Genomic DNA, 24,659 nt, shown 5'->3' with positions numbered 1-24,659 from the left:
ATGCACCACAATGGCATCCTACACAAGATGGGATAATGTGTGGATGCACCTGGTAGCCTGTGTCACATGGCCTGTTTTAGGTGGGGCTTACAGCCTTATCTCTCCAACTACCTGAGTGATCTCACTATGGAGGTATGTGGGAGCTTGGCTGTAAGTTGTATCTTAGCACCTCTCAGACCGTTGTTTACACTCCGTAGATAGCTTAGTTGTAGGAACCCATGCCACGCTGAGATACCTTGACTGTGGTGCAAAAGGGCTCCGATGTGTTCCTGACTGGAATTTATTGGTTTGTCAGTTGCAGTTGCATATCATTGTGGTGCACCTTTCGCAGTGATTTATGAATTTTTATATTTGCATCCACACATTAACCCATCTTGTGTAGGGTGCCATTGTGGTGCATGTGGTCCGCTGCCGACATCCTCCATTGTATGCATTTTTGCTAGGAATTGCCATTAGCAACGGATCACATGCAGAGGAATTGTTCCCCCCCCCCCGTTATAAACACACCACAGTGTTTGGGGTTTTTGAGCATTTCCTCCCATGGCCACTTTATTTCAGTTATTTTTCTTGATATGTTTAGAATGTGCCATTGCATACTGCTGGTAGCATTCTGTTGTACCTGGTAGCCTGTGTCACATGGTCTGTTATAGGTGGGCATACAGCCTTATCATCTCTCCAACTACCTGAGTGATCTCACTATGGAGGTATGTGGGAGCTTGGCTGTAAGTTGTATCTTAGCACCTCTCAGACTGTTGTTCACACTCCGTAGGTAGCTTAGTGGTAGGAACCCATGCCATGCTGAGATACCTTGACAGTGGTGCAAAGGGCTCTGATGTGTTCCTGACTGGAATACATTGGCTAAAGTCTCAGATCTTAACATCAGCTTGAGGGATTAGCCAGTGTTGTCAGTTGCATATCATTGTGGTGCACCTTTCGCAGTGGTTCACTTAGTGTCCACTATATGTACCCATTTTAGCTATGTCTGCTTGTATTTATTTATTGATCGTTATTATTATTATTATTATTGTCATTATTTCATTTACTTTTTGTCATGGCTATACGCCATTGCTATATGGTTTTTAAGTGAGTCACCAGAGAGAGCAAATTATAGCTATTTTGCCCATATAATGCCCTGGAAGCCTCCATCCTTATCATCCCCCCAGTATGGAGGCCACACGGACTTGCAGTATGCGAAACATATACAGTCAAGTCCATAAATATTGGGACATGGACACAATTCTAACATTTTTGTCTCTATACATCACCACAATGGATTTTAAATGAAATGAACAAGATGTGCTTTAACTGTAGACTGTCAGCTTTAATTTGAGGGTATTTACATCCAAATCAGATAAATGGTGTAGGAATGACAGCAGTTTGCATATGTGCCTCCCACTTGTTAAGGGACCAAAAGTAATGGGACAGAATAATAATCATAAATCAAACTTTCACTTTTTAATACTTGGTTGCAAATCCTTTGCAGTCAATTACAGCCTGAAGTCTGGAACGCATACACATCACCAGACACTGGGTTTCATCCCTGGTGGTGCTCTGCCAGGCCTCTACTGCAACTGTCTTCAGTTCCTGCTTGTTCTTGAGGCATTTTCCCTTTAGTTTTGTCTTCAGCAAGTGAAATGCATGCTCAATCAGATTCAGGTCAGGTGATTGACTTGGCCATTGCATAACATTCCACTTCTTTCCCTTAAAAAACTCGTTGGTTGCTTTTGCAGTATGCTTTGGGTCATTGTCCACTGTGAAGCGCCATCCAATGAGTTCTGAAGCATTTGGCTGAATATGAGCAGATAATATTGCCCGAAACACTTCAGAATTCACCCTGCTGCTTTTGTCAGCAGTCACATCAATAAATACAAGAGAACCAGTTCCATTGGCAGCCATACATGCCCACGCTATGACACTACCACCACCATGCTTCACTGATGAGATGGTATGCTTAGGATCATGAGCAGTTACTTTCCTTCTCCATACTCTTCTCTTCCCATCACTCTGGTACAAGTTGATCTTGGTCTCATCTGTCAATAGGATGTTGTTCCAGAACTGTGAAGGCTTTTTTAGATGTCGTTTGGCAAACTCTAATCTGGCCTTCCTGTTTTTGAGGCTCACCAATAGTTTACATCTTGTGGTGAACTCTCTGTATTCACTGTGGTGAAGTCTTCTCTTGATTGTTGACTTGGACACACATACACCTACCTCCTGGAGAGTGTTATTGATCTGGCCAACTGTTGTGAAGGGTGTTTTCTTCACCAGGGAAAGAACTCTTCGGTCATCCACCACAGTTGTTTTCCATGGTCTTCCGGGTCTGGTGTTGCTGAGCTCCCCGATGCGTTCCATCTTTTTAAGAATGTTCCAAACAGTTGTTTTGGCCACGCCTAATGTTTTTGCTATCTCTCTGATGGGTTTGTTTTGTTTTTTCAGCCTAATGATGGCTTGCTTCACTGATAGTGACAGCTCTTTGGATCTCATCTTGAGAGTTGACAGCAACAGATTCCAAATGCAAATAGCACACTTGAAATGAACTCTAGACCTTTTATCTGCTCATTGTAATTGTGATAATGAGGAAATAACACACACCTGGCCATGGAACAGCTGATAAGCCAATTGTCCCATTACTTTTGGTCCCCTAACAAGTGGGAGGCACATATGCAAACTGTTGTAATTCCTACACTGTTCACCTGATTTGGATGTAAATACCCTCAAATTAAAGCTGACAGTCTGCAGTTAAAGCACATCTTGTTTGTTTCATTTCAAATATGCTGTGGTGCTGTACAGAGCCCTAAATTTTAGAATTGTGTCTATGTCCCAATATTTATAGACCTGACTGTAGTGCTAGGTGATCGAAGCCGCTAAGCGCCTACCATCCCCAGCGAAATGAGTGTTACCTGCTGGTGGGGACAGGTCTAGTACTAGTAGGGGCCGTCCTGAGTCACGCAGGATCGCCATACATGCGCTCCCGCAAGCGAGAGAAGCTGACAAGAGCAGCTTCAGCGCTCCGCAAGACACGAGCGCCCGACAGCTATGATCAAAGTGCCGCGATGCTGCGAGGCAGGAAACCTCACAGGGCTAAGAAGACAGAGCTGTGAGGAATATACCAGCCTGAATTGATTGGCAAATATAGGAAGGGGAGCGCCTGATGTAGCGCTCATGTAGCAATGATTATTCTAGTATAACATGTATCATCTTGTGGTCATATATTTTACCAATTACATTGTGTCCATCTCTACCAATCATTGCTATGTAAGCACATTTAGAGATCCGAACAGAGCGATAATGACGTGTTCTGAGAATGAGGTTCACTGATAAGGAGCCTCATTATGCAGAACACGCCCGCTCCTGCCCCTGTAACTTCCCACGGATGAGTCCGCCAAAACTGCTATTTAAATTGTACAGCATGTAGCAAACTTGTATTCTATAAATTGTCCTGATAAAGGGGGCCCTCCGTCCTTGAAACGCTTCATATGAAATTTAATAGAAAGAATATCTATTAATTCTGAAGACTCCTCTATATGCCTGCAGCGCCAAGGAAGTGGTCTCTCACTTTTTATCTTACCTTGCTAATCGTTCTCCTGGAGCCATGGAACCGAGACAGAAAGAGATCAGTGCAGCAGCATGGTATTCCCTGATGCTGGTGGGGCCAGATACCAGCAAGGCACATATACAGTCATGTGAAAAAATTAGGACACCCTTTGAAAGCATGTGGTTTTTTGTTACATTTTTAATAAATGGTTATTTCATCTCCGTTTCAACAATACAGAGAGATTAAAGTAATCCAACTAAACAAAGAAAACTGAAGAAAAGTCTTTTCAAGATCTTCTGTAAATGTCATTCTACAAAAATGCCTATTCTAACTGAGGAAAAAGATAGGACACCCTCACATGTATTCCCTCTTAAATTGGCTCAGATCTCACACAGGTATATCACACCAGGTGCACATAATTAGTAGATCGTTACTCTGCATGTTGAATGAGGCTTGCCCTATTTAAACCTCAGACATTTAGTTTGGTGTGCTCCTGACTGTTGAAGTGAGAGTGAGCACCATGGTGAGAGCAAAAGAGCTGTCAGAGGACTTCAGAAAAAAGATTGTAGCAGCCTATGAGTCTGGGAAGGGATTTAAAAAGATCTCAAAAGATTTTGAAATCAGCCATTCCACTGTCCGGAAGATAGTCTACAAGTGGAGGGCTTTCAAAACAACTGCCAACATGCCCAGGACTGGTCGCCCCAGCAAGTTCACCCCAAGAGCAGACCGCAAGATGCTAAAAGAGGTATCCAAAAACCCTAAAGTGTCATCTCGAGAACTACAGCAGGCTCTGGCTACTGTTGATGTAGAAGTACATGCCTCTACAATCAGAAAGAGACTGTACAAGTTTAACTTGCATGGGAGGTGTGCAAGGAGGAAACCTTTGCTTTCCAAGAGAAACATCGAGGCCAGACTGACATTTGCCAGCGATAAAGTTGACAAAGACCAGGACTTCTGGAATAATGTTCTTTGGACAGATGAGTCCAAAATTGAATTATTTGGACACAACAGCAGAGGACATGTTTGGCGTAAACCAAACACAGCATTCCAAGAAAAGAACCTCATACCAACTGTGAAGCATGGAGGTGGAAGTGTCATGGTTTGGGGCTGCTTTGCTGCAGCAGGACCTGGTCAGCTCACCATCATAGAATCCACGATGAATTCTACTGTGTATCAGAAGGTGCTTGAAGAACATGTGAGACCATCAGTTAGAAAATTAAAGCTGAAGCGGAACTGGACCATGCAACATGACAATGACCCAAAACATACTAGTAAATCAACCAAAGATTGGCTGAAAAAGAAGAAATGGAGAGTCCTGGAATGGCCAAGTCAAAGTCCAGATTTGATTCCCATTGAGATGCTGTGGGGTGACTTGAAAAGGGCTGTACGTGCAAGAAACCCCTCAAACATCTCACAGCTGAAAAAGTTCTGCATTGAGGAGTGGGGTAAAATTTCCTCAGACCGATGTCGAAGACTGGTAGATGGCTACAAGAACCGTCTCACTGCAGTTATTTCAGCCAAAGGAGGTAACACTCGCTATTAGGGGCAAGGGTGTCCTATCTTTTTCCTCAGTTAGAATAGGCATTTTTGTAGAATGACATTTACAGAAGATCTTGAAAAGACTTTTCTTCAGTTTTCTTTGTTTAGTCGGATTACTTTAATCTCTCTGTATTGTTGAAAAGGAGATGAAATAACCATTTATTAAAAATGTTACAAAAAACCACATGCTTTCAAAGGGTGTCCTAATTTTTTCACAAGACTGTAGCTGTTGTGACTCATCACAGCAGTATCCGGTAAGCTTAATATGCACCATATAACTAAATTGTTACCAAGACTAGACCGCACATGAGGCGCTGTTTTTGTCTTTTTCTTGTTTACAGTCTGTAAAAGTGGCGTACTACTCAGACAACATTGTTCCTAGCAGCGACCTGGGAGTCCAAGATGCATCCAGACATCCTCCCCATACTGTTCCCGAACCATTTCAGTGGTGTTTTCATCAATTTCTGACCTTTTTCTATGAACCAGACACACTCCCCTCTTCAGAGCAGGGGGTGCCTGGTTTAATGCTCGGGTTCTCCCATTGACCTCCATTGTGCTCGGGTGCTTGGTAGAGCACACGAGCATCCCGAGGTGTTTGACCCGAGCACTCAAACACCCGAGCACTTTGGTGCTCGATTAACACTATTCCCTATAATCTTCTTTTACTGTTCATAGCTTAGTATATCAGTGGGTTTTGTCTGCAGAGGCAGAGCCACATTGCACAACTTCCTGCCAGGTCGCAAGTACAAAGCAGAATGACGGTCTGCTTGTTCTGCACAGGCACCTTCCTGCCTGCTGCTCCCTGATTGGCTAATCCAGGCTGTCTGAGCAAGTCCACCACCCAATTACTTCCATTGTCATGTGAGCATCCTGCTTCTTCCTCCCTCATATTTTGCCCACCAATATGTCATGGTAGGTAAGATAAGGGAAGGAAACAGGATACGGCAAAGCAAACAAAACAACTGACTAGGCCCCAAAAGCTAGGGAACAAAGGGGTCACCTCCTAGCAATCCCTAAAAGACTTTCCCTACGCTGCTATGCCCATGTGCATATCTCGATGGTAGATATGCACATGCCCACGTACCTAAAACTGTAACACACTGGACCAAACTCTCATCCGTAGGGAAAAGGGAAAGAGACTACCAGCTCCTTCAACCACCGAAGGAGCTAGTGTCACTCTAGGGGCCTAATAAAAACAGACACAAAAGGAAAAAGGGAAAAATATTTATTTGGAGCAGACGATCCACCAAAACTTCCAGCGCTCAAACAAGGAAGAACTGTAACCCGCAAAGGCTATAGGGAGAGGAAGGAATAAATAGCCTCCCCAATGACCAAATGAACCACACCTGATAGGAGGTTGGATTCAGTTCAAACCCAAAACAAAACAAACTGTCAGATCGAGTCACGTGCAGCAACTCGGACAGATCGTGTCAGAACACCCACAGGGGAGGGCGTGACACAATATTGACAGTAAAATGGTACTGTGTGTTTTGTGCTATTCGTCTGAAGTAAATCAGAAAAGCTTTGGATTTGTTTTGTGAATTTTTGTGAAATTTGTAAGGCATCTAATTTGTTTAGAATTGATTTGTTCATCCTTAATAGGTAACCATGCCCAGTTACTCACCCAGTTTTCAAAACTGGAACGGTGCAAGGATGCAAAAAGTCACACACATTTTTCTCAAGCAAGCCCAAAAAGTTGCTATGGCTGTATTTTACAACTTTTTAAAGCCAGAATTCTAGAGTGCAGGCAGTTTTGGACTTGACGCAATAGGTAACTTCTTATATATAAATCAGGGCACCTTAAGCTCTAGCAGGAGACAATTTAACGTGGATCTGACCTTCAAAAAAGATCAGAGCTGGACATACTATATGTGCATCTGCAGAGGGGCCCAGGAGGAAAAGGGGTCCATAACCATCTTATTAAAACAACAATGCATCCAAATGTCTACTTCATTGCATGTGAAGGTCTGATACCGGTGGATTAAAATCCACAAGAGAAGTTGGTACATCACTAAACAACTTGTTAGAAAGGAGTTCTATGATAAGTGCCTCACTCTCAGCGAGCTAGCTGTTACTAGATATGATCAAAGTTTAGAAAAATTAGATTCGGCCAATTCGTTGAACTTCAACAAGAAATTCAATTTGTTACAAATACATTTTTAACGAATCACGATAACTTGGGTATACCCAGGCCACTCTGCCTAATCATATTCATCCCATCCCATCCCTTGGTGCTAAATCTTAGTGTGAAGTCTTGGAACCTAAATTGCAGGGAGAGTGCATCATCGTGTACATTAAGTTCTAGTGCACCCACATTAATAGTTAATCCATTCTGTGGGTACTGTGCCGTCAGTATTACAGGTGTAATTTATCGCTGTCTACATCACTGTGCAGTACACCAATATTCATAGCTAATCCCTTGTGGTAAACAAAAAGAAAAGCATACAGCATCCATCAGTAACGCAAAAAAAAAATAACTGTGCACACCCCTGCAGTGCAATTGCTTCTTAGTGGAAGAAAATAAAAAAAATAAAGGCATGTTTTTGAAATCCAAGCATATGCTTTTAAATCCCTGTAGATTTACTGTGCGTGGCCCCATGAAGGCGGCTGAAGAAAACTGCTCATCATAGATTCTGGACTGAAGTTGCTGCATATGGAGCTGGTGCTTCTCCTGCCCCACCCTTCCCCCCAGTCATGGCAGTGGGGAGTGGGTGCAGAGGGTTCCTCGGTCAGACCTTCCTGAGGATGGGTGATGGCGCTTGTAGGCAGCGACCAACTGACTACACAGAATGTCTCTATAGTAGTCCATTTTAGCATCCCTCTCAGAAGGTCTAAAAAAGTCCCCATTTTTGACTGCTAGCGAGGGTCAAACAATGTGGATAGCCAGTAGTCATCCACATTGCAAGGGAATTGGAAGGCTTCCCTGCCTCCATCTCTACTGCATACTTTTGAGGTCTGTTGTGGGTCATCTGTGTCATGTGTACTCTCCTGTAGCTTGGGCAGGTAAACCACCTTGTTGTGTATAAAATTCCTGGATGTTTATGTCCTCCTCCTCCTCTTCTGCCAGTTCATCCTCTTCATGTCTCTTGTGGCCGTGAAGTGGAGGCGCCACGTCTTCTGTCCCCTCGCCAATCAGATTTTTCAGCATCCCCTCCAGGACGTGAAGGAGTGGAATGATATATTTTATCCTGTAGTTCTGCTGACTGACAAATAAAATGGCCTCCTGAAAGGGCCTGAGCAAATGGCACGTGTCACGCATGAGCTGTCACTGGCTAACGTGGAAGTTACACCGGGGATTAGACCTGTCCATCTTCAGCATTAAGAAATCATTGACCACCTGCTCTTCTGCTCATACAGGCGGTCTAACATATGGAGTGTGGAGTTCCAACAGGTGGAAACGTTGCATATCAGGGAATGTTGGTGAAGAGCAGTTTGCCTTTGCAGCTCAAGGAGGGTGTGTTTTGCACAGTAAGAGTGGCTGAAGTGCATGCAGAGTTTCCTGGCCATTTTTAACAGCTCTTGCAGTTCAGTGGAAGACTTGAGGAATCGGGTGACAATGAAACTGAAGACATGCACCATGCAGGGTGCATGGGTCAGCCCTCCGTGCGCAGCGCAGACAAAATGTTCTTACCATTATAAGTAACCATGGTTCCTATCACCAGTTGGCGAGGACACAGCCAGTGTTCGATTCCTTTATTGATGATGCAGAGCAGTTCCTCCCCGGTGTGGCTCAGTTCAGCAGGGCAAACCAGGTACAGAACAACGTGACAACACCTAGCTTTGCATTGGTGATATGCTGGAGGACCACTGTGAATTGTGCCTAGAGGGGATGGGAAGGATAAGGTAGAGGATGAGGAGGCAGAGGAGGACATTGGCGCAGAAATCCCAGCATTACAATGCGGAGGCGACATTGCCATAACCTGGCCAAATCGTGAACTGAACCAGACACCGAGAGGCCAAAGGACTGGCCCAACTTCTGCTTAATGTACTTGTGCAGGGCTGGTACAGTTTTTTTTGGAAAAGTAATGTTGGCTTGGGACTCTATTCTCTGAAATGTGCAGAGTCAACTGCATGAAAATGCAGGGACTACAGTACCAGCAATTGGCCAGGTGCACGTTTCTGCGCTGTTGGATGAATGTAATCATACTGTTGTCTTTTTGCAATCACCTAGGTCAGGGGTGGCCAACCCGCGGCTCGCGAGCTGCATGCGGCTCCTTGCGCCTTTATTTGCGGCTCGCAGGGGAGCGGTGCGGCCAGCGATTACTCTCCTCTCTGCAGCGGTGGAAGGCTGGAGGATTCAGAGCGCCGAGAGCGGGCATGTGACTCAGTCACTCACTACAGCCCCGCCTCCTCCTCTGGCAGAGAAGGTGGAGCTGCAGTGCTTAACCCCGCCACCAGCCGCCGATGTGGCCACCCACGTCCCCACACCCCCATCTGTGAGTGGGTTTGTGTGTGACTTAATGCCCGCCCCCAGTCTCAGTGCCAGCCCAGCAGTCAGATTCATCAGACCGCAGGCTGGGTCTATGGGGGCAGCAAGAAGTGGCGCAGCAAGCAAGGACCTGGTTCCAGCTCCATAGTAAATTTTAATGAATGTTAATGGTGGAAAGCAGGGCAGGGCAGTGGGCACTCAATCAGAGCAGCAGTGGCAGAGATACTGAGCACAGCAGCAGCCATTTTAGTCAGATTACAGCCACTCTGCAGCTTTGGCTCTAATCTGACTGAAATGGCTGCTGCTGGCCTCAGTCTCTCTGCCACTGCTGCTCTACCTTTTTTTTCCACAGGTGCCACCCCCTAGCACACCAAGTGTGTTTGAGCATATGGGCGGTCGTCTAAGCATGGGCGGTCATCTGAGCATGGGCAGTCATCTGAGCATATGGGCGGTCATCTGAGCATATGGGCGGTCATCTGAGCATATGGGCGGTCATCTGAGCATATGGGCGGTCATCTGAGCATATGGGCGGTCATCTGAGCATAAGGCGGGCATCTGAGCATGGGGCGGGCCTCTGAGCATATGGGCAGTCATCTGAGCATAAAGCAGTCATCTGATCATGGGGCGGTCATCTGAGCATAAGGCGGTCATCTGAGCATAAGGCGGTCATCTGAGCATATGGGTGGTCATCTGAACATAAGGCGGTCATCTGAGCATGGGGCGGTCATCTGAGCATATGGGCGGTCATCTGAGCATATGGGCGGTCATCTGAGCATAAGGCGGTCATCTGAGCTTAGACCAGTCATCTGAGCATGGGGTGGTCATTTGAGCATGGGGCGGTCATCTGAGCATAGAGCAGTCATCTGAGCATGGGAGGTCATCTGAGTATAAGATCTGAGCATGGGGCGGTCATCTGAGTATAGGGAAGTCATCTGAGCATGGGCGGTCATCTGAGCATGGGGCGGTCATCTGAGTATAGGGCAGTCATCTGAGCATGGGAGGTCATCTGAGTATAAGGCAGTCATATGAGCATGGGCGGTCATCTGAGCATGGGGCGGTCATCTGAGTATAGGGAAGTCATCTGAGCATGGGGCGGTCATCTGAGCATGGGGCGGTCATCTGAGTATAGGGCGGTCATCTGAGCATGGGGCGGTCATCTAAGCATGGGGCGGTCATCTAAGCATGGGGCGGTCATCTGTGCATGGGCGGTCATCTGAGAAATCTTGAAACACATTGTGAAAAACAAATATTGCCAGAAGTCTCGCTAAAGCTGTCTACATTACAGGTAGGAAAGGTGGTTTAAATGCACTTTTGGAGTCAATTTTTTTTAATGACTGCATTTAACTTATTTTTGACAAAAAAAATCATATTTTCAATTGGCCTTTATTAAAAATATTGAGCTTTTCAGTCACAAAGTTTTTTTTTAAATCAGATAAATTTTTATTAATTTGTAAAAAATAAACAATATAATTTTACAAAATTCCTGTGTCATATATTATGTTCAACACAGTGTAAAAATACTCATTGTACAAAACAGGATAGTCAATAAACAGGATCCTTAACATAAAGATCCAACAACCAAATTCCCATCCCCCTTCCCCCCACCCACTGTGAGACCTTGTTGTGAGTAGATAAGCATAAACATGTGTAAGACCTATTTGTTTTAGTAACAGACCATAACATCACCTATGCACTTTAAAGCTTCAGCACACTAGGCTTAAACAAACACAATCAGCCCCATCTCTCCCCTTCCAGGCTAGCCCGAGAAGAACTAGATAGCCATGTACTACAAACTCCAGATCTGTCAATCCAGGGGCCCCAAACGGTATCAAATTTTGACATGCTATTACGCTTCATGTATACTCCTCTTTCCAATCTTATGACTGTATTCATTCTGGTAATGAATTCCGATATGCTTGAGGGAAGCTGCTGTATCCATTTAGCAGCTAGGGTTTTGCGTGCCTGATATAAGATTCTGTTGATTCCGATTGTAACATTTGATGGAAAGTTATCCGAATCTAACATATCAAGCAAGCAAAACCTAGGATCCAGGTTTATAATTAGCGCTATAAATTTTGTTTAATAAATTGATTATATCTATCCAATAGCCCTGTAGCGCACTGCAATTCCACAGCATATGGAGCAATCCGGCCCCTTCTTCCCCACATTTCGGACACTTGGAGTCAGATCTATATCCCACCTTCCATAAGAAGATTGGAGTTCTATATACCCTGTGTATCATATAGAGTTGAGACAGTCTAGCCGCTTCGCTAGGGGTTAGAGTAGGAATCTGTGCAAGGACTTCTTCCCATTGGCTGTCTGAGATGGGGCCCACATCCCTCTCCCACTTCAACTTGACTTTGAGCGGATATTTTTTTAGCTGCTCATATAGCAAAGTATTATAAGCATCCGAAATAGCTCCTTTTACAGGACCTGGTTCTATCAGTTTTTTAAGCATGAGATGTGATACAAATTGTAGGGGGCGCACTTTATCCTGTGAACTAATAGCGTGCCTTAACTGAAGGTATTTATAGAAATGGGTAGACACTAGGCCATATTCAGTGCAAAGTTGTGCAAATTTTTTTAGTATACCTTGTGAATAGAGTTGACCTAAATTCCATAGTCCTTTATTTTCCCAATCAGAAAATCCCTGCAGTTTGGACAATTCTATTAAATGAGGGTTATTCCAAACAGGAGACAGGTCCAATAGTTCCCAAACACCCAGAATTTCCCTAACTTTTCCCCAGACCCTCCTCATTAATCCTACTACTGGGAGGGGTTTAAAATAGTCAGGTAAATCTTTCTCCATAATCGAAATAGGCTGGCAGACCCCAGATGCCCACTTCACCAATTCTCCACATCTTCCCATCTCTCTCAGGGACCCCCAGCCCATAAAGTGTTGCAACTGAGCTGCTAAGAAATATATAAAGGGGTTAGGTAACGCCAGTCCCCCGCTTCTTTACCACGCTGTAATGTTTCATATCGGATTCTACTATTTTTATTTTTCCATAACAAGGATCTAAATATTCTCTGTAACTTATAATAATAATGCATGGGAATCCATACTGGTAAGTTATGCAGTATGTAGAGCAATTGCGCCATCCATATCATCTTAAGAAGATTACCTCTACCTATCATTGACAATGGAAGCTTATGCCAGGAGACCGCTTTCTGTTTAAATCTGTCCATTAGTGCTACTAGGTTATTCGCTACATAAGATCGGGGCTGTACTGAAATAGTGACTCCAAGATATTTATAGGAGGAGACCACTTTCAGGTTAACATGATCTAAGCAAAAAGATTCCGGAAGAGGGGACAATGGAAGAATAACTGACTTATTCCAATTGATTAATAAACCAGACTGTTTTCCAAAGTTTTAACTGATTAACGATATAATGGGATCTATTGATGATGTCAGATCACCCACATATAATAACATATCGTCTGCATATAGCGAGACTCTTTCTTCCACTGTCCCCCTCTCCAGACCTCAAATCAGTGGCGTAGAACACAAAATACAAGCCAGGGGCTCTATAGCAATGGCAAACAGGAGGGGTGACAAAGGGCATCCCTGCCTGGTGCCTCTCTCCAGTGTCATCATTGGGGATAGCTTACCATTTATTCGCAGCCTAGCTCTCGGTTGACTATAGGGCAATTTTACCCAATTAATGTATCCAGGGCCGAATCCTAGTTTTGCCATAACCGCCCATAAGTATTCCCATTCAACAGTATCAAAGGCCTTTGCAGCGTCTAAGGAGACCACTGCAGGGCATCCCACATCCCATTCTGTTCCCCTCATCTGAATATTGAGGAACAGACGCCTAAGATTTAATGACGTGGATTTTCCTGGCATAAATCCGCACTGATCTTCATGTATAATGTGGGAGATAACATTCAGGAGCCTATTAGCAAGTACCTTGGCCAGCACTTTTATATCTACTGTTAAGAGTGAGATGGGTCTATATGAATCTACCATATTGAGATCCTTATCTGGTTTAGGGATCACCACCACCAATGCTTCTCTCATAGAGCTAGGTAAAATACCTGTCCTATAAGATTCATTAAACACCTGTAGGAGATGCGGGAGCAAAACGTCTTGATGTTTTTTGTAGAATTCCCCAGGTTAGCCATCTCCCCCAGGTGCTTTTCCGTTAGGAAGTGACTGCACCGCCAATACCATCTCTTCCAATTGAATGTCCCCATCAAGTAATAACCTCTGATCATCTGACAGGCTGGGCATCTGGATATTATGCAGGTATTGCTCTCTGTCACTACAGTCAATCCCTAGTCTGGACTTATAGACATCTGCATAGTGCTCATGGAATATGTTCATTATGTTATCATCTCCCGATACCTATACGCCCATTTTATTAGTGATTCCCAATACACAAGATGGGCCCGATTGGGTCTTAATAATAGTAGCTAGTAGGTGGCCCGTACATTCCCCTTCCATAAAATAATGTTGAGTCTTAAAAAATTGTTTGTCCCCAGCCCTACTAATCAAATGTTCCTTCAGTAGATCTTGCACCTCCGTCCAGTGCGAAGAATTTTCTAGGGAGGGGTCAGAGATGTATTTAGCTTCCGTAGTCTGAACTCTATCCAGCAGTTCTGTCGTAAGTGCCCTGCTTTTAGTTTTATGAGAACTAATCAGTTTAATGTATGTCCCTCTAATATAAGCTTTCATTGTATCCCAGATAATAGAGTGACTAGCTGAACCTTCATTATTGGTAAAAAAAAAGTCAGTCAGAGCAGCAGATATCACAGTGCCATAATCAACTAACTGGATCCAAAAAGGGTTTAGTCGCCATGGTTGTCTCGGACCCAATAACTCTCTCCCTAAATCCAATACTACCAATAACGGGGAGTGGTCATAAATTCTACGGGGTAAGTACCTAACATCCTGGACCTTATCTAACACTCCCTTAGATCCCACAGCGAGATCTATCCTAGAAAGAGAACTATGTGATAATGAGTAGCAGGAGTATTGCTTCACACCGGGATTTCTGGACCTCCACAAATCATACAAGTCTATTTCAGCGAGCGTCTTGGCTAATGAGTATAGAGAAGGGCCAGAGGCCCCACTATCAGATTGGAATTTATCTAGGGATTTGTCCAAGAACGTATTAAAATCACCAATTATGAGAACTGGCAGATCTGGAAATTTGGAAGTGAAGGATAATACTTTTTTGAGAACTTCACAGGAATATGGGGGAGGTATATAAACGGCCACTAGTATCATTTGGTAATGAAACACAGAACAGTTAATACATATAAAGAGACCCTCATCATCCACATGTATCTCCCTCGATATAAAGGGAACATTTCTATGCACCAACACGCTCACCCCTCTCGATTGCGTGGAATAGGAGGAATGAAACTTCTGTGCCACCCAAGCCTTATGAAGAAGATGTGTTCTCTCAGAAGTGAGATGAGTTTCTGAGAGGCACAGAATTGCCGGTTGATACGTTTGGAGAGCATAAAAGACGGCATTGGGTTTAGCAGGTTGGTTGAGCCCCCTCACATTCCAGGCAATTATTCTAAGGGTACCCATTTATGTTTTTAAACCATAGCAGTGCAGGACCGTAAGCAGCCTCGCCCCGGTCATACACATATAACCACTGGTGTCTAGTCAATAAGGTCTCACAGCCCCTCCCACCCCCCCTCCCCCTTCCCAACCCATACAGAACAAATAGAGACATTTCACATACACATGAAGCCCTGGGGAAAATAATTTCCTGAACTTGGGGAATACAAACAAATATGCAATAGCAAACAAGGGGAACGTTAAAAAAAAAACTAGCAAGTGGCATACATTCCCGGCTATGCTAGCATATATCAGATCTCCCCCCTTACAGTATACCACTCCTAACTGATGAAAAGGACATAGTGCAAACATTAATAAAGGCTGTCTCCAGTACTGGGTAGAGCCTTGACTCAAGCACTCAGTCTGCCCCCCACTTATTATTTGCAGGCATCTAACCAACAACATGACCCGGCATTTATCAGCTGTCCATATAGAGAAAAGGTAGAAGGTGATAGCATAATAACTTGTGGCAATCAGCAGATTAAGTGCCCTCCCTTAAATCCTTTTCAGTGGAGTCCAAGCACTGACATGCTGCACCCAGATCCTCAAATTTCGCCATGACTCGCAGTTTCGCAGGATATAGCATAAAATATGGAAGCTGTAATAGTCGCAGTCTGCGTTTAACATCAATAAAACGTGCACGCTTCATTTGGACGTCAGGTGAGAAGTCAGGAAACAAAGAGATCTGGTTCCCATCAATAGTCAGATCAGTGCAGTCTCTTGCTCCTCTCAAAATGGCATCCCGGTCACGAAAATGGAGGACTCTATGCAATAAAGGGCGCGGTGGTGCACCTGGTGGTAGGTGGCGAAACAGCACCCTGTGTGCCCGTTCCACAGCAAACAGAGGAGACAGTTTTTCCTTTCCTATTTTTTCTTTTAGCCACTTTTCCACAAATCTAACAGCATCTGTTCCTTCGGTACGTTCTGGCATACCAATCATGCGCACATTATTTTGCCGCAGCCTGTTTTCCAGGTCGTCAGTTTTGGAGATAAGCATGGTGACATTGTGAATCACATGCTGCATGTCCCTTTTAACTGGCAGCATTTGGTCTTCCAAATCACTTAAGCGGCCCTCCATTTCACTCATGCGCTCTTTGACTTGCCTCATGTCTTGCCTTAGTAGCTTTCAGGCCACCCACATTGGTAGTAAGCGCAGTGATTGCATTATTGCATTGCAACACCGCTGAAAAGACATCCTTGATAGTAGGCTCAAGTGCTGAGGCGGCCATCCTGCCATTAAGATCACTGACCTCAGAGTCCTCTGAAATGTTGTCATCTTGCGATGGAGGCACTGGAGAATTCCTCTTAACAGCATTCAGGGCCGGCGCAGGATGAACAGATTCAGTGGTGTGAGCAAACTTTTCCAGTGGCGCTGCCACATCCAGCAGCTTCACTGACTGTCCGGCACCATCTTGCCTTGCTGGGGTGTCTCTTTCACCGTCCTTCCCTCCTTCTCTTTGGCCTTTTGACAGCGCATGGCGGAGAGGTACGGTAGCAGGACCCCTGGGGAAGCACTTCGTTGAATCGGTGAGCCGTTACAGCCCCAGATGGACGGGGAGAAGAATGGATTACAGGATGTTCAGCCGGGAGTTCAGCTCTGCACGTCCTCTCACATCCCCAGTCAGGCCACGCCCCCTTAAATGCACTTTTAAATGTTTGATAACTCAATTGCAGTAATAATGTCGTGTGCACGCATATTTGTGTAAACGGATACCTTGCGGCTCCTAGCAGTCTTTTTTCTGGCTCTTTGTGTCTGTAAGGTTGGCCACCCCTGACCTAGATGATCGATTGCTGTCAAAACAAGTGATGAGGAGTAGGAGGAGCATTAGGAGCAATAGATGACATTAAAGTTGATGGGAAGGAATGAAAGCTTCCTTCTGCTGAAGTTGTCAAGCCCTGACTGCTGGAAATGGGGTGCGGGCTGGTGGGAGATGCAGCAATTGCTGCATCAGGCTGTAACACTAAATGAGTTGCAAGGTTTTCCCATGCCAATTTATGGTGACGCTTCATGTGTTGATACAGGGCTGTTGTGCCAAAATTAGCACCCTGGCTTTGCCTCACTTTCTGCCCACACATCCTGCATACCACCATGATAATGTCCCCCTGCGACTTGGTGAAAAATTCCAACACTAGAAAGTATGGCATTTTCCCTCCAACACTGCGTGATGCCTACCTGCCGCTGCTTTTATGAACCCGTGCAGTGCTAGTCTGTTCCTCACAGGTAGTCTCCGCTAGCAGAAGGAGCAGCAAAAGCAAGAGGCACAGGTTCAGGACAGTTGATGGCACAGAAGCAGTTCCTGGGCCATGCCAACTAAGCATGGTGTCGGTTGAACCCACTGATTCCTGGCTATGAGTATCTGTGGCCACTTGAGATGATGTTCAAGAGCGAGTCAACCATTCCAGTACAGCTGGATTGTTGGTCAAATCACGACAGCTGGATGACAGTGGCTGCTTTGGCCTGTTGCTGTGGCTGCTACCAACCCAATTTCTTCTGCTGCTACTTGTGCCGGCTACAGCAACATTTTTGCCACTGTCCTTTCCTCTGGAGAGCCCAGGCAACTGTCTGTTGGCCATAGTGTACAGTAACTGTGTCAGTAATATAACAGATTAACTAAGAATGTGGCAGCAGTTGAACAAGATAAACACAGCGAGATATTACACCACTCTTTAATACTGAGGCACAGTAATTCTATGTATAAACTAACAAATTAAGTCTACTTTCATATCTGTATTTTTAATTCAGGTTTGAGATCCGGCAGATCAGTTTTGTCCCTATTCATTGTCAATGGGGACAAAACTGGTCAGGATACATTAGAATACATCAGTTCAGTTGCGTTTTGGGGCCGGACACAAACTGAACAAACCTGATTAGGCATGAAAATCAATGTAAGTCAATGGTTAGTAATGTTTGGCACGGCATTATGGTTCATATCAAGGTCCTGGGCTTCTTACTTTCACTTTGTAATACATGCAGCCGCCATTGAGCGAATCGACATTGACAAGTAGAATGTTTCGAAAATCGCTGCTGCACATGTTAGAAAGAGAAAGTAAGAAGCCAAGGAATGAGCTATCATCCATAATGCAGTGCAGCCACCCAAACAGTAGATAGCCAGCCATTATAATGTCACAGCCCTATAAAAAGCCTCATCCTGCTTGGTCTCTGTCATTTTCCAGTGAACTGAGTGCAGGGAAAGACGTTACAGGCACTAGGGAGAGTTATTAGGAAACACTTTATTTAAAAAATATTACTTTTGAACAGTTCAGGGACAGTTTAGAGATAGTGTAGGGAGGTAATTGGGAGGCACACTATCCACACGATAGGTAAGAGAGCAGGGACCAACTGAACAATACAAAGCTTGGCTAATAGATAAGCTATTCTATTATATCTTGCTGCACTAATTGGGGTTAAAAAGCATTCTAATACTACTGATTTTAGGTTGTTCACATTATTTTATACATAACTAATTACATTAATCCTTGATTCTGTTATTGGGGTGAAATTGTGGTCTGATACTACAGATTTTGGGGTGTTTACATTCTTTTATACATGCGTAAATCCGTTAATCCTTAATTGTGTAATTAGGGTGAAATTGCTGCCTGATACCACAGATTTTGGGGTGTTTACATTCTTTTATACATAAGTAAATCCATTCATCCTAGATTCTGGGGTGAAATTGTGACCTGATACTACCGATTTTTTTTTTGGGGGGGGGGGGGGGTTCATGTTTTATACATAAGAACATCCATTGATTCTAGGGTGAAATTGCAGCCTGACGCTACTGCTATTTTACACTTACAGTTACAGTACAGTATGTCTGACAGACAAGTGCCAGGGACTTCTAAGGGAATGGGCAGTGGTAAAAATGTTTCTAGAGCTGGTAGAAGTTGCAGCAGAAGTAGGAAGGGGGGGTAGCAGCAGTCGCAGTGACAGGCCAGCGCTGCCATTGTCATCCAGCGGTCGTGTTTTGACCAGCAACCTAGCTGTCTTTGAATGGTTAACTCGATCTTCAGACGCCCCCAGCCAGGAGTCAGTGGGTTCCTCTGACACCATACTTAGTTGGCATGGCTAAGGAACAAGCTCCTTAAGATGCCCCACCTGTCCTAAACCTACCTCTTTGATTTTCTGTTCCTTCTGCTTGGGAAGTATTGTATGCTTTCGGCTCTGCTGAGCTTTTCAGCGAGAACAAGCTTATTGAGGACATTCAGAAGCTACTCCTGCTGAAGGAGGCATCCACTGCTTCCTCTGGTAGGTGGGCAAATATCAATGAGAGTCATGTGGAAACAGGTGTTGCGAGGGTGACATCAGTGATGTGCAGACAGTAGTGTATGATGATGTAGCCGATCGTACATGGGAGCCGGGTGAAGAGGGGGCTTCATCATCATCATAAGATGAGGGTGGCAGCTTGCACGTGAAGCAGTGGCTGAGCCAACAGGGTCGTAGTGTGGCTGTGAGTCAGCAGGGTGGCAGCAGTGTGAGGTCTGAAGCCAAACGTGCCTGGTGTAGACCGTCTGCTACTCAGGAGCCTACCTGTCCAGAAACAACTAGCGGTGCACGGGTTCATAGAGGCAGTGTCACCGCCAGCTCTGTGAGAAGGTCTGGCAGACGTTCTTCTCTACCTGTTGTATGATGTTCTTTGTTTTGGTTTCACTTTCTCATCTCCTTTCCATCTCCCAGCTGTCACCTATTTGCACTGATTGTCTCCCTTTATATCCCCTCCCATACTGCCTCACTTTGCGGTTTATACTTCTTCCTGTATTGTGTTCACTGCTGGATGCTGCTTCTCCTGATTCCTCAGATAAGTCTGTTTCCTTTATTTGTGTTTCTTTCTGGCTTGCTTGTAGGTGACCCTGACTCCGTCCGTATTAAGTGCAGGGAGCCGGTGGTCGTGTCCCCTCACTATAATAGGGTTTTCAGGTGTCACATAGCATAAGGTACGAGGGCATGCAATCGTCTACCACAAAGATCTTTGCATGGGCATAGCAGTCAGGGAGAGCTCTAGGGGTTTTATAGGGCTCACCCATATGCTCCTTAGTTTGGGATCAAGCCAGTCGAGGTTTATTTATAAGTTCCAGCTTTCTGCAACACCATCCGTGACATTATAAACCGCCATAACCGTCTTAAGCATGCATCCGGTTTCAGCCTTGATTGACCGCATGCAGGGTCTTTCACTGGAGGTAGCAGATCTCCGTAAAACTGTGTCTCAGTTTCAGGTGACCGGTTCTGCTTGCGTTCATGGAGTTTGTTTTGAGCCTAAGATCTTGCTTCCGGATACGTTCTCCGGGGGTAGTGAGAATTTTGTTCGCTTTAGAGAGGCTTGCAAACTCCATTTTCGCCTACTTCCCCATTCCTCTGGTGATGAGGAGCAGAGGGTGGGGATCATCATCTCGCTGCTCAGGGATAACGCTCAGTCTAAGGCCTTTTCGCTGCCGGTCGGGGCACAGCCCCTCCGATCGGTGGATGAATTTTTTGTAGCCCTGGGACAGATATATGATGACCCGGATCGTATTGCTCTGGCTGAATCTAAACTGCGTCTTTTATGCCAGGGTAAACAGTCCGCAGAGATATATTGTTCAGAATTTCGGAGATGGGCAGCTGATACTGGTTGGAATGATGCTGCACCCCGAAGTCAATTTTGCCATGGTCTTTTGGAAAGATTGAAAGATGCATTTGCTTTTCATGAGAAACCAGCATCGTTTGAGTCAGCCATGTCTCTAGCTGTTTGCATTGACAGGCATCTTAGAGAGAGAGAGAGGAGACTACTCCTTCCTGTCATATTCAGTCCAAGGACACTGGGGCTGTATCATTCAGTGCACAGGGGTCTCAGTCTCTCTCAAACCCCTCTGAGGAAGAGACCATGCAGCTGGGTTTGCTTGCCTCTGATAGTAGAGGATTCAGCTCTCAGAGGAGAGTTTGTTTCTGTTGTGGGGGTATAAATCATTTGGCTAATGTTTGCCCCTCTAGGAGATTCATGGAGTTTTCTGAGGGTAATAAAAGAAAAACAAAAAGAGAAAAACCCTCTAAAAACTTTCCATTTGCTACTATTGGCAAGGTTAATGCGGAAATTGAAGGTTTGCCATTTACTTGTAGTTCCCGTTTTCTCCTACCTGCCAGGGTGGCGCTAGACAGCAAGAACATTGTTTGTGAGATTTTTGTAGATAGTGGAGCAGCTGTCAATCTCATTGATAATCAATTTGCAATAACGCATGGTTTCCAGGTATGCACTTTAGAAAAGGATATACCTGTTTTTGTTATCGACTCCGCTCCACTTTCTCAAAGATCGTTAAAGGGCATAGTTCACAATATCCGTTTAACTGTGGGTGACGCTCATGTTGAGGATATATTATGTTTCGTCTAAAGCATTACCTACTCCTCTAGTGTTGGGGCTACCCTGGCTCACTAAACATAACCCCACCATTGATTGGCATGCAAGGCAAATAAATTGTTGGAGTGAGTTTTGCAGAGAGAATTGCCTCACGGCGTCTCTTTCAGAGGTTTCTACCAAGACTGTGCCATCTTTTCTCTCTGAATTTTCGGATGTGTTTTCCGAGAGTGGTGTCCAGGAGTTGCCCCCGCACCGGGAGTACGACTGCCCTATTAATCTCATCCGAGGCGCCAAACTGCCAAAATCACGTTTATACAATCTCTCCCAACCTGAAAGAGTCGCTATGCGTACTTATATCTCTGAGAGCCTGAGAAAGGGACACATCCGACCCTCGAAGTCACCTGTTGCCGCTGTTTTTTTTTGTTAAGAAAAAAGATGGTTCTTTAAGACCTTGTCTGGATTTCAGGGAGATGAACCGTATCACGGTTCGTGACCCATATCCGCTTCCTCTGATCCTGGACCTGTTTAACCAGATTGTTGGGGCTAAGGTTTTTTCTAAGTTGGATTTAAGAGGGGCATACAACCTAGTCAGGGAAGGAAACGAATAGAAGACGGCCTTCAATACCCCTGAGGGTCATTTCGAGAATTTGGTTATGCCCTTTGGTTTGATGAATGCTCCGGCCGTCTTCCAACATTTTGTGAACAGCATTTTTCATCATTTAATGGGAAAATTTGTACTGGTGTATCTGGATGACATTTTGATTTTTTCTCCTGATTTCAAGACTCATCGAGACCACCTGCGGGATGATAAATTGTACGTTAAACTGGAAAAATGTGTGTTTGCGGCTCCGGAGATTCAATTTCTTGGTTTTCTTCTCTCCGCTTCTGGTTTTTGCATGGACCCTGAGAAGGTCCGCGCTGTGCTTGATTGGGAGCTTTCTGAGAATCAGAAGGCGCTGATGCGGTTTTTGGGTTTTGCCAATTATTACAGAAAGTTCATTTTGAATTATTCCTCTGTTGTTAAGCCACTCACTGATATGACTAAAAAGGGGGTCGATTTTTCTTTGTGGTCGGTAGATGCGCTTAAAGCCTTTTCTAGTATCAAAGAGAGTTTTGATTCCGCTCCCATTTTGGTACAACCTGATGTCTCTCTACCTTTTATTGTTGAGGTGGACGCTGCTGAGGTGGGTGTGGGTGCGGTCTTATCTCAGGGTTCCTCTCCTGCCAAATGGCGACCGTGTGCCTTTTTCTCAAGGAAACTCATCTGCAGAGAGAAATTATGATGTGGGAGATAGGGAGTTGTTGGCCATCAAATTAGCTTTTGAGGAATGGCGCCATTGGTTAGAGAGAGCCAGACACCCTATTACCGTGTTTACAGACCATAAGAATCTGGCCTACTTGGAATCGGCCAAGTGTCTAAACCCGAGACAGGCCAGATGGTCTTTGTTCTTTTCTAGGTTTAATTTTGTTGTTACGTTCCGCCCTGGGGTTAAAAATGTGAAGGCAGATGCCCTGTCACGTGGTTTTCCGTGAGGGGGGAACTTTGAAGACCCGGGTCCCATTTTGGCTGAAGGGGTGGTCGTCTCTGCTCTTTATCCTGATTTGAAGGCAGAGGTTCAGGCAGCCCAGTCAGAGGCTCCTGATCTTTGTCCCCCTGGGAGGTTGTTTGTGCCTCTCGCTTTACGACACAAGGTTTTTAAGGAGCACCGCGATACTGTCCTTGCTGGGCACCCGGGGAGCAGAGCCACAGTGGATCTCATTGCTCGGAGATTCTGGTGGCCGGCTCTTCGTAAGACGGGGGAGGGTTTTGTGGCAGCCTGCCAGACCTGTGCTCCTGCCAAGGTCCCTTATTCACGGCCATCGGGTTCTCTCCTCCCGTTATCAATTCCTTCCCGTCCTTGGACGCATCTGTCCATGGACTTCATTACGGACCTGCCTCGTTCCTCGGGGAAGACTGTGATTCTGGTAGTAGTGGACCGCTTTAGCAAAATGGCGCATTTCATTCCCTTTCCTGGGTTACCCAATGCTAAGACGCTGGCGCAAGCATTTGTTGATCACATTGTTAAATTGCATGGCATTCCTTCAGACATCGTTTCTGATAGGGGCACGCAATTTGTTTCCAGATTCTGGAAGGCCTTCTGTTCTCGGTTGGGGGTTCGGTTGTCGTTCTCTTCTGCTTTTCAGAAGTCAGACCGAACGCGTCAATCAGAATCTGGAGACATATCTGCGCTGTTTTGTGGCGGAGAATCAGGAGGATTGGTGTTCTTTTTTGTCCCTTGCTGAGTTTGCTTTAAATAACCGTCGCCAGGAGTCCTCTGATAAGTCACCATTTTTTGGTGTATATGGGTTTCATCCGCAGTTTGGGACATTCTCTGGAGAGGGGTCTTCTGGTTTACCTGATGAGGAGAGATTTACCTCGTCTTTGTCATTTATTTGGCAAAAGATTCAGGGTAATCTGAAGAGGATGATTGAGAGATATAAGCGTGTGGCGGATAAGAGATGTGTGCCTGGTCCGGACCTGAATGTGGGGGATCTGGTGTGGTTGTCTACAAAGAATATCAAACTGAAGGTTCCCTCCTGGAAGTTGGGTCCTAGATTTATTGGGCCTTACAAGATCTTGTCCGTCATCAATCCCGTTGCCTTCCGTCTTGATTTTCCTCAGACTTGGAAGATCCATAATGTTTTTCACAGGTCCCTATTAAAACCTTATGTCCAACCCACTGTACCCTCCTCTTTGCCTCCTCCTCCAATTGTTATTGATGGTAATCTTGAATTTCAGGTCTCTAGGATTGTGGATTCTCGCATTGTCCGCGGTTCTCTCCAGTACCTCGTTCATTGGGAGGGTTATGGTCCTGAGGAGAGGATGTGGGTCCCAGTGGCGGACATTAAGGCCACTCGTCTCATCAGGGCTTTCCATAGGTCTCATCCTGAGAAGGTGGGCTCTGAGTGTCCAGAGTCCACCCGTAGAGGGAGGGGTACTGTCACCGCCAGCTCTGTGAGAAGATCTGGCAGATGTTCTTCTCTACCTGTTGTATGATGTTCATTGTTTTGGTTTCACTTTCTCATCTCCTTTCCATCTCCCAGCTGTCACCTATTTGCACTGATTGTCTCCCTTTATATCCCCTCCCATACTGCCTCACTTTGCGGTTTATACTTTTTCCTGGATTGTGTTCACTGCTGGATGCTGCTTCTCCTGATTCCTCAGATAAGTCTGTTTCCTTTATTTGTGTTTCTTGCTGGCTTGATTGTAGGT

At 45.1% G+C, this 24,659-nt stretch overlaps 1 protein-coding gene across 1 annotated transcript in view; it reads left to right on the top strand.

Moving 5' to 3' along the window:
* Positions 1-24,659, top strand: part of DRGX (dorsal root ganglia homeobox) — a 321,676-nt gene that overhangs the window by 196,669 nt on the left and 100,348 nt on the right. Inside the window, exon 5 of the mRNA XM_040436173.1 lies at positions 8,066-8,074. Coding sequence (XP_040292107.1) covers positions 8,066-8,074 — 9 coding nt within the window. The remainder of the gene's footprint in view (positions 1-8,065; positions 8,075-24,659) is intronic.

The sequence above is a fragment of the Bufo bufo genome, chromosome 6, assembly GCF_905171765.1.
Source record: "Bufo bufo chromosome 6, aBufBuf1.1, whole genome shotgun sequence".
In the NCBI taxonomy this organism is placed as follows: Eukaryota; Metazoa; Chordata; class Amphibia; order Anura; family Bufonidae; genus Bufo; species Bufo bufo.
Note: the sequence above shows the minus strand (reverse complement) of the source record. Positions and strands in the feature narration are given on the sequence as shown.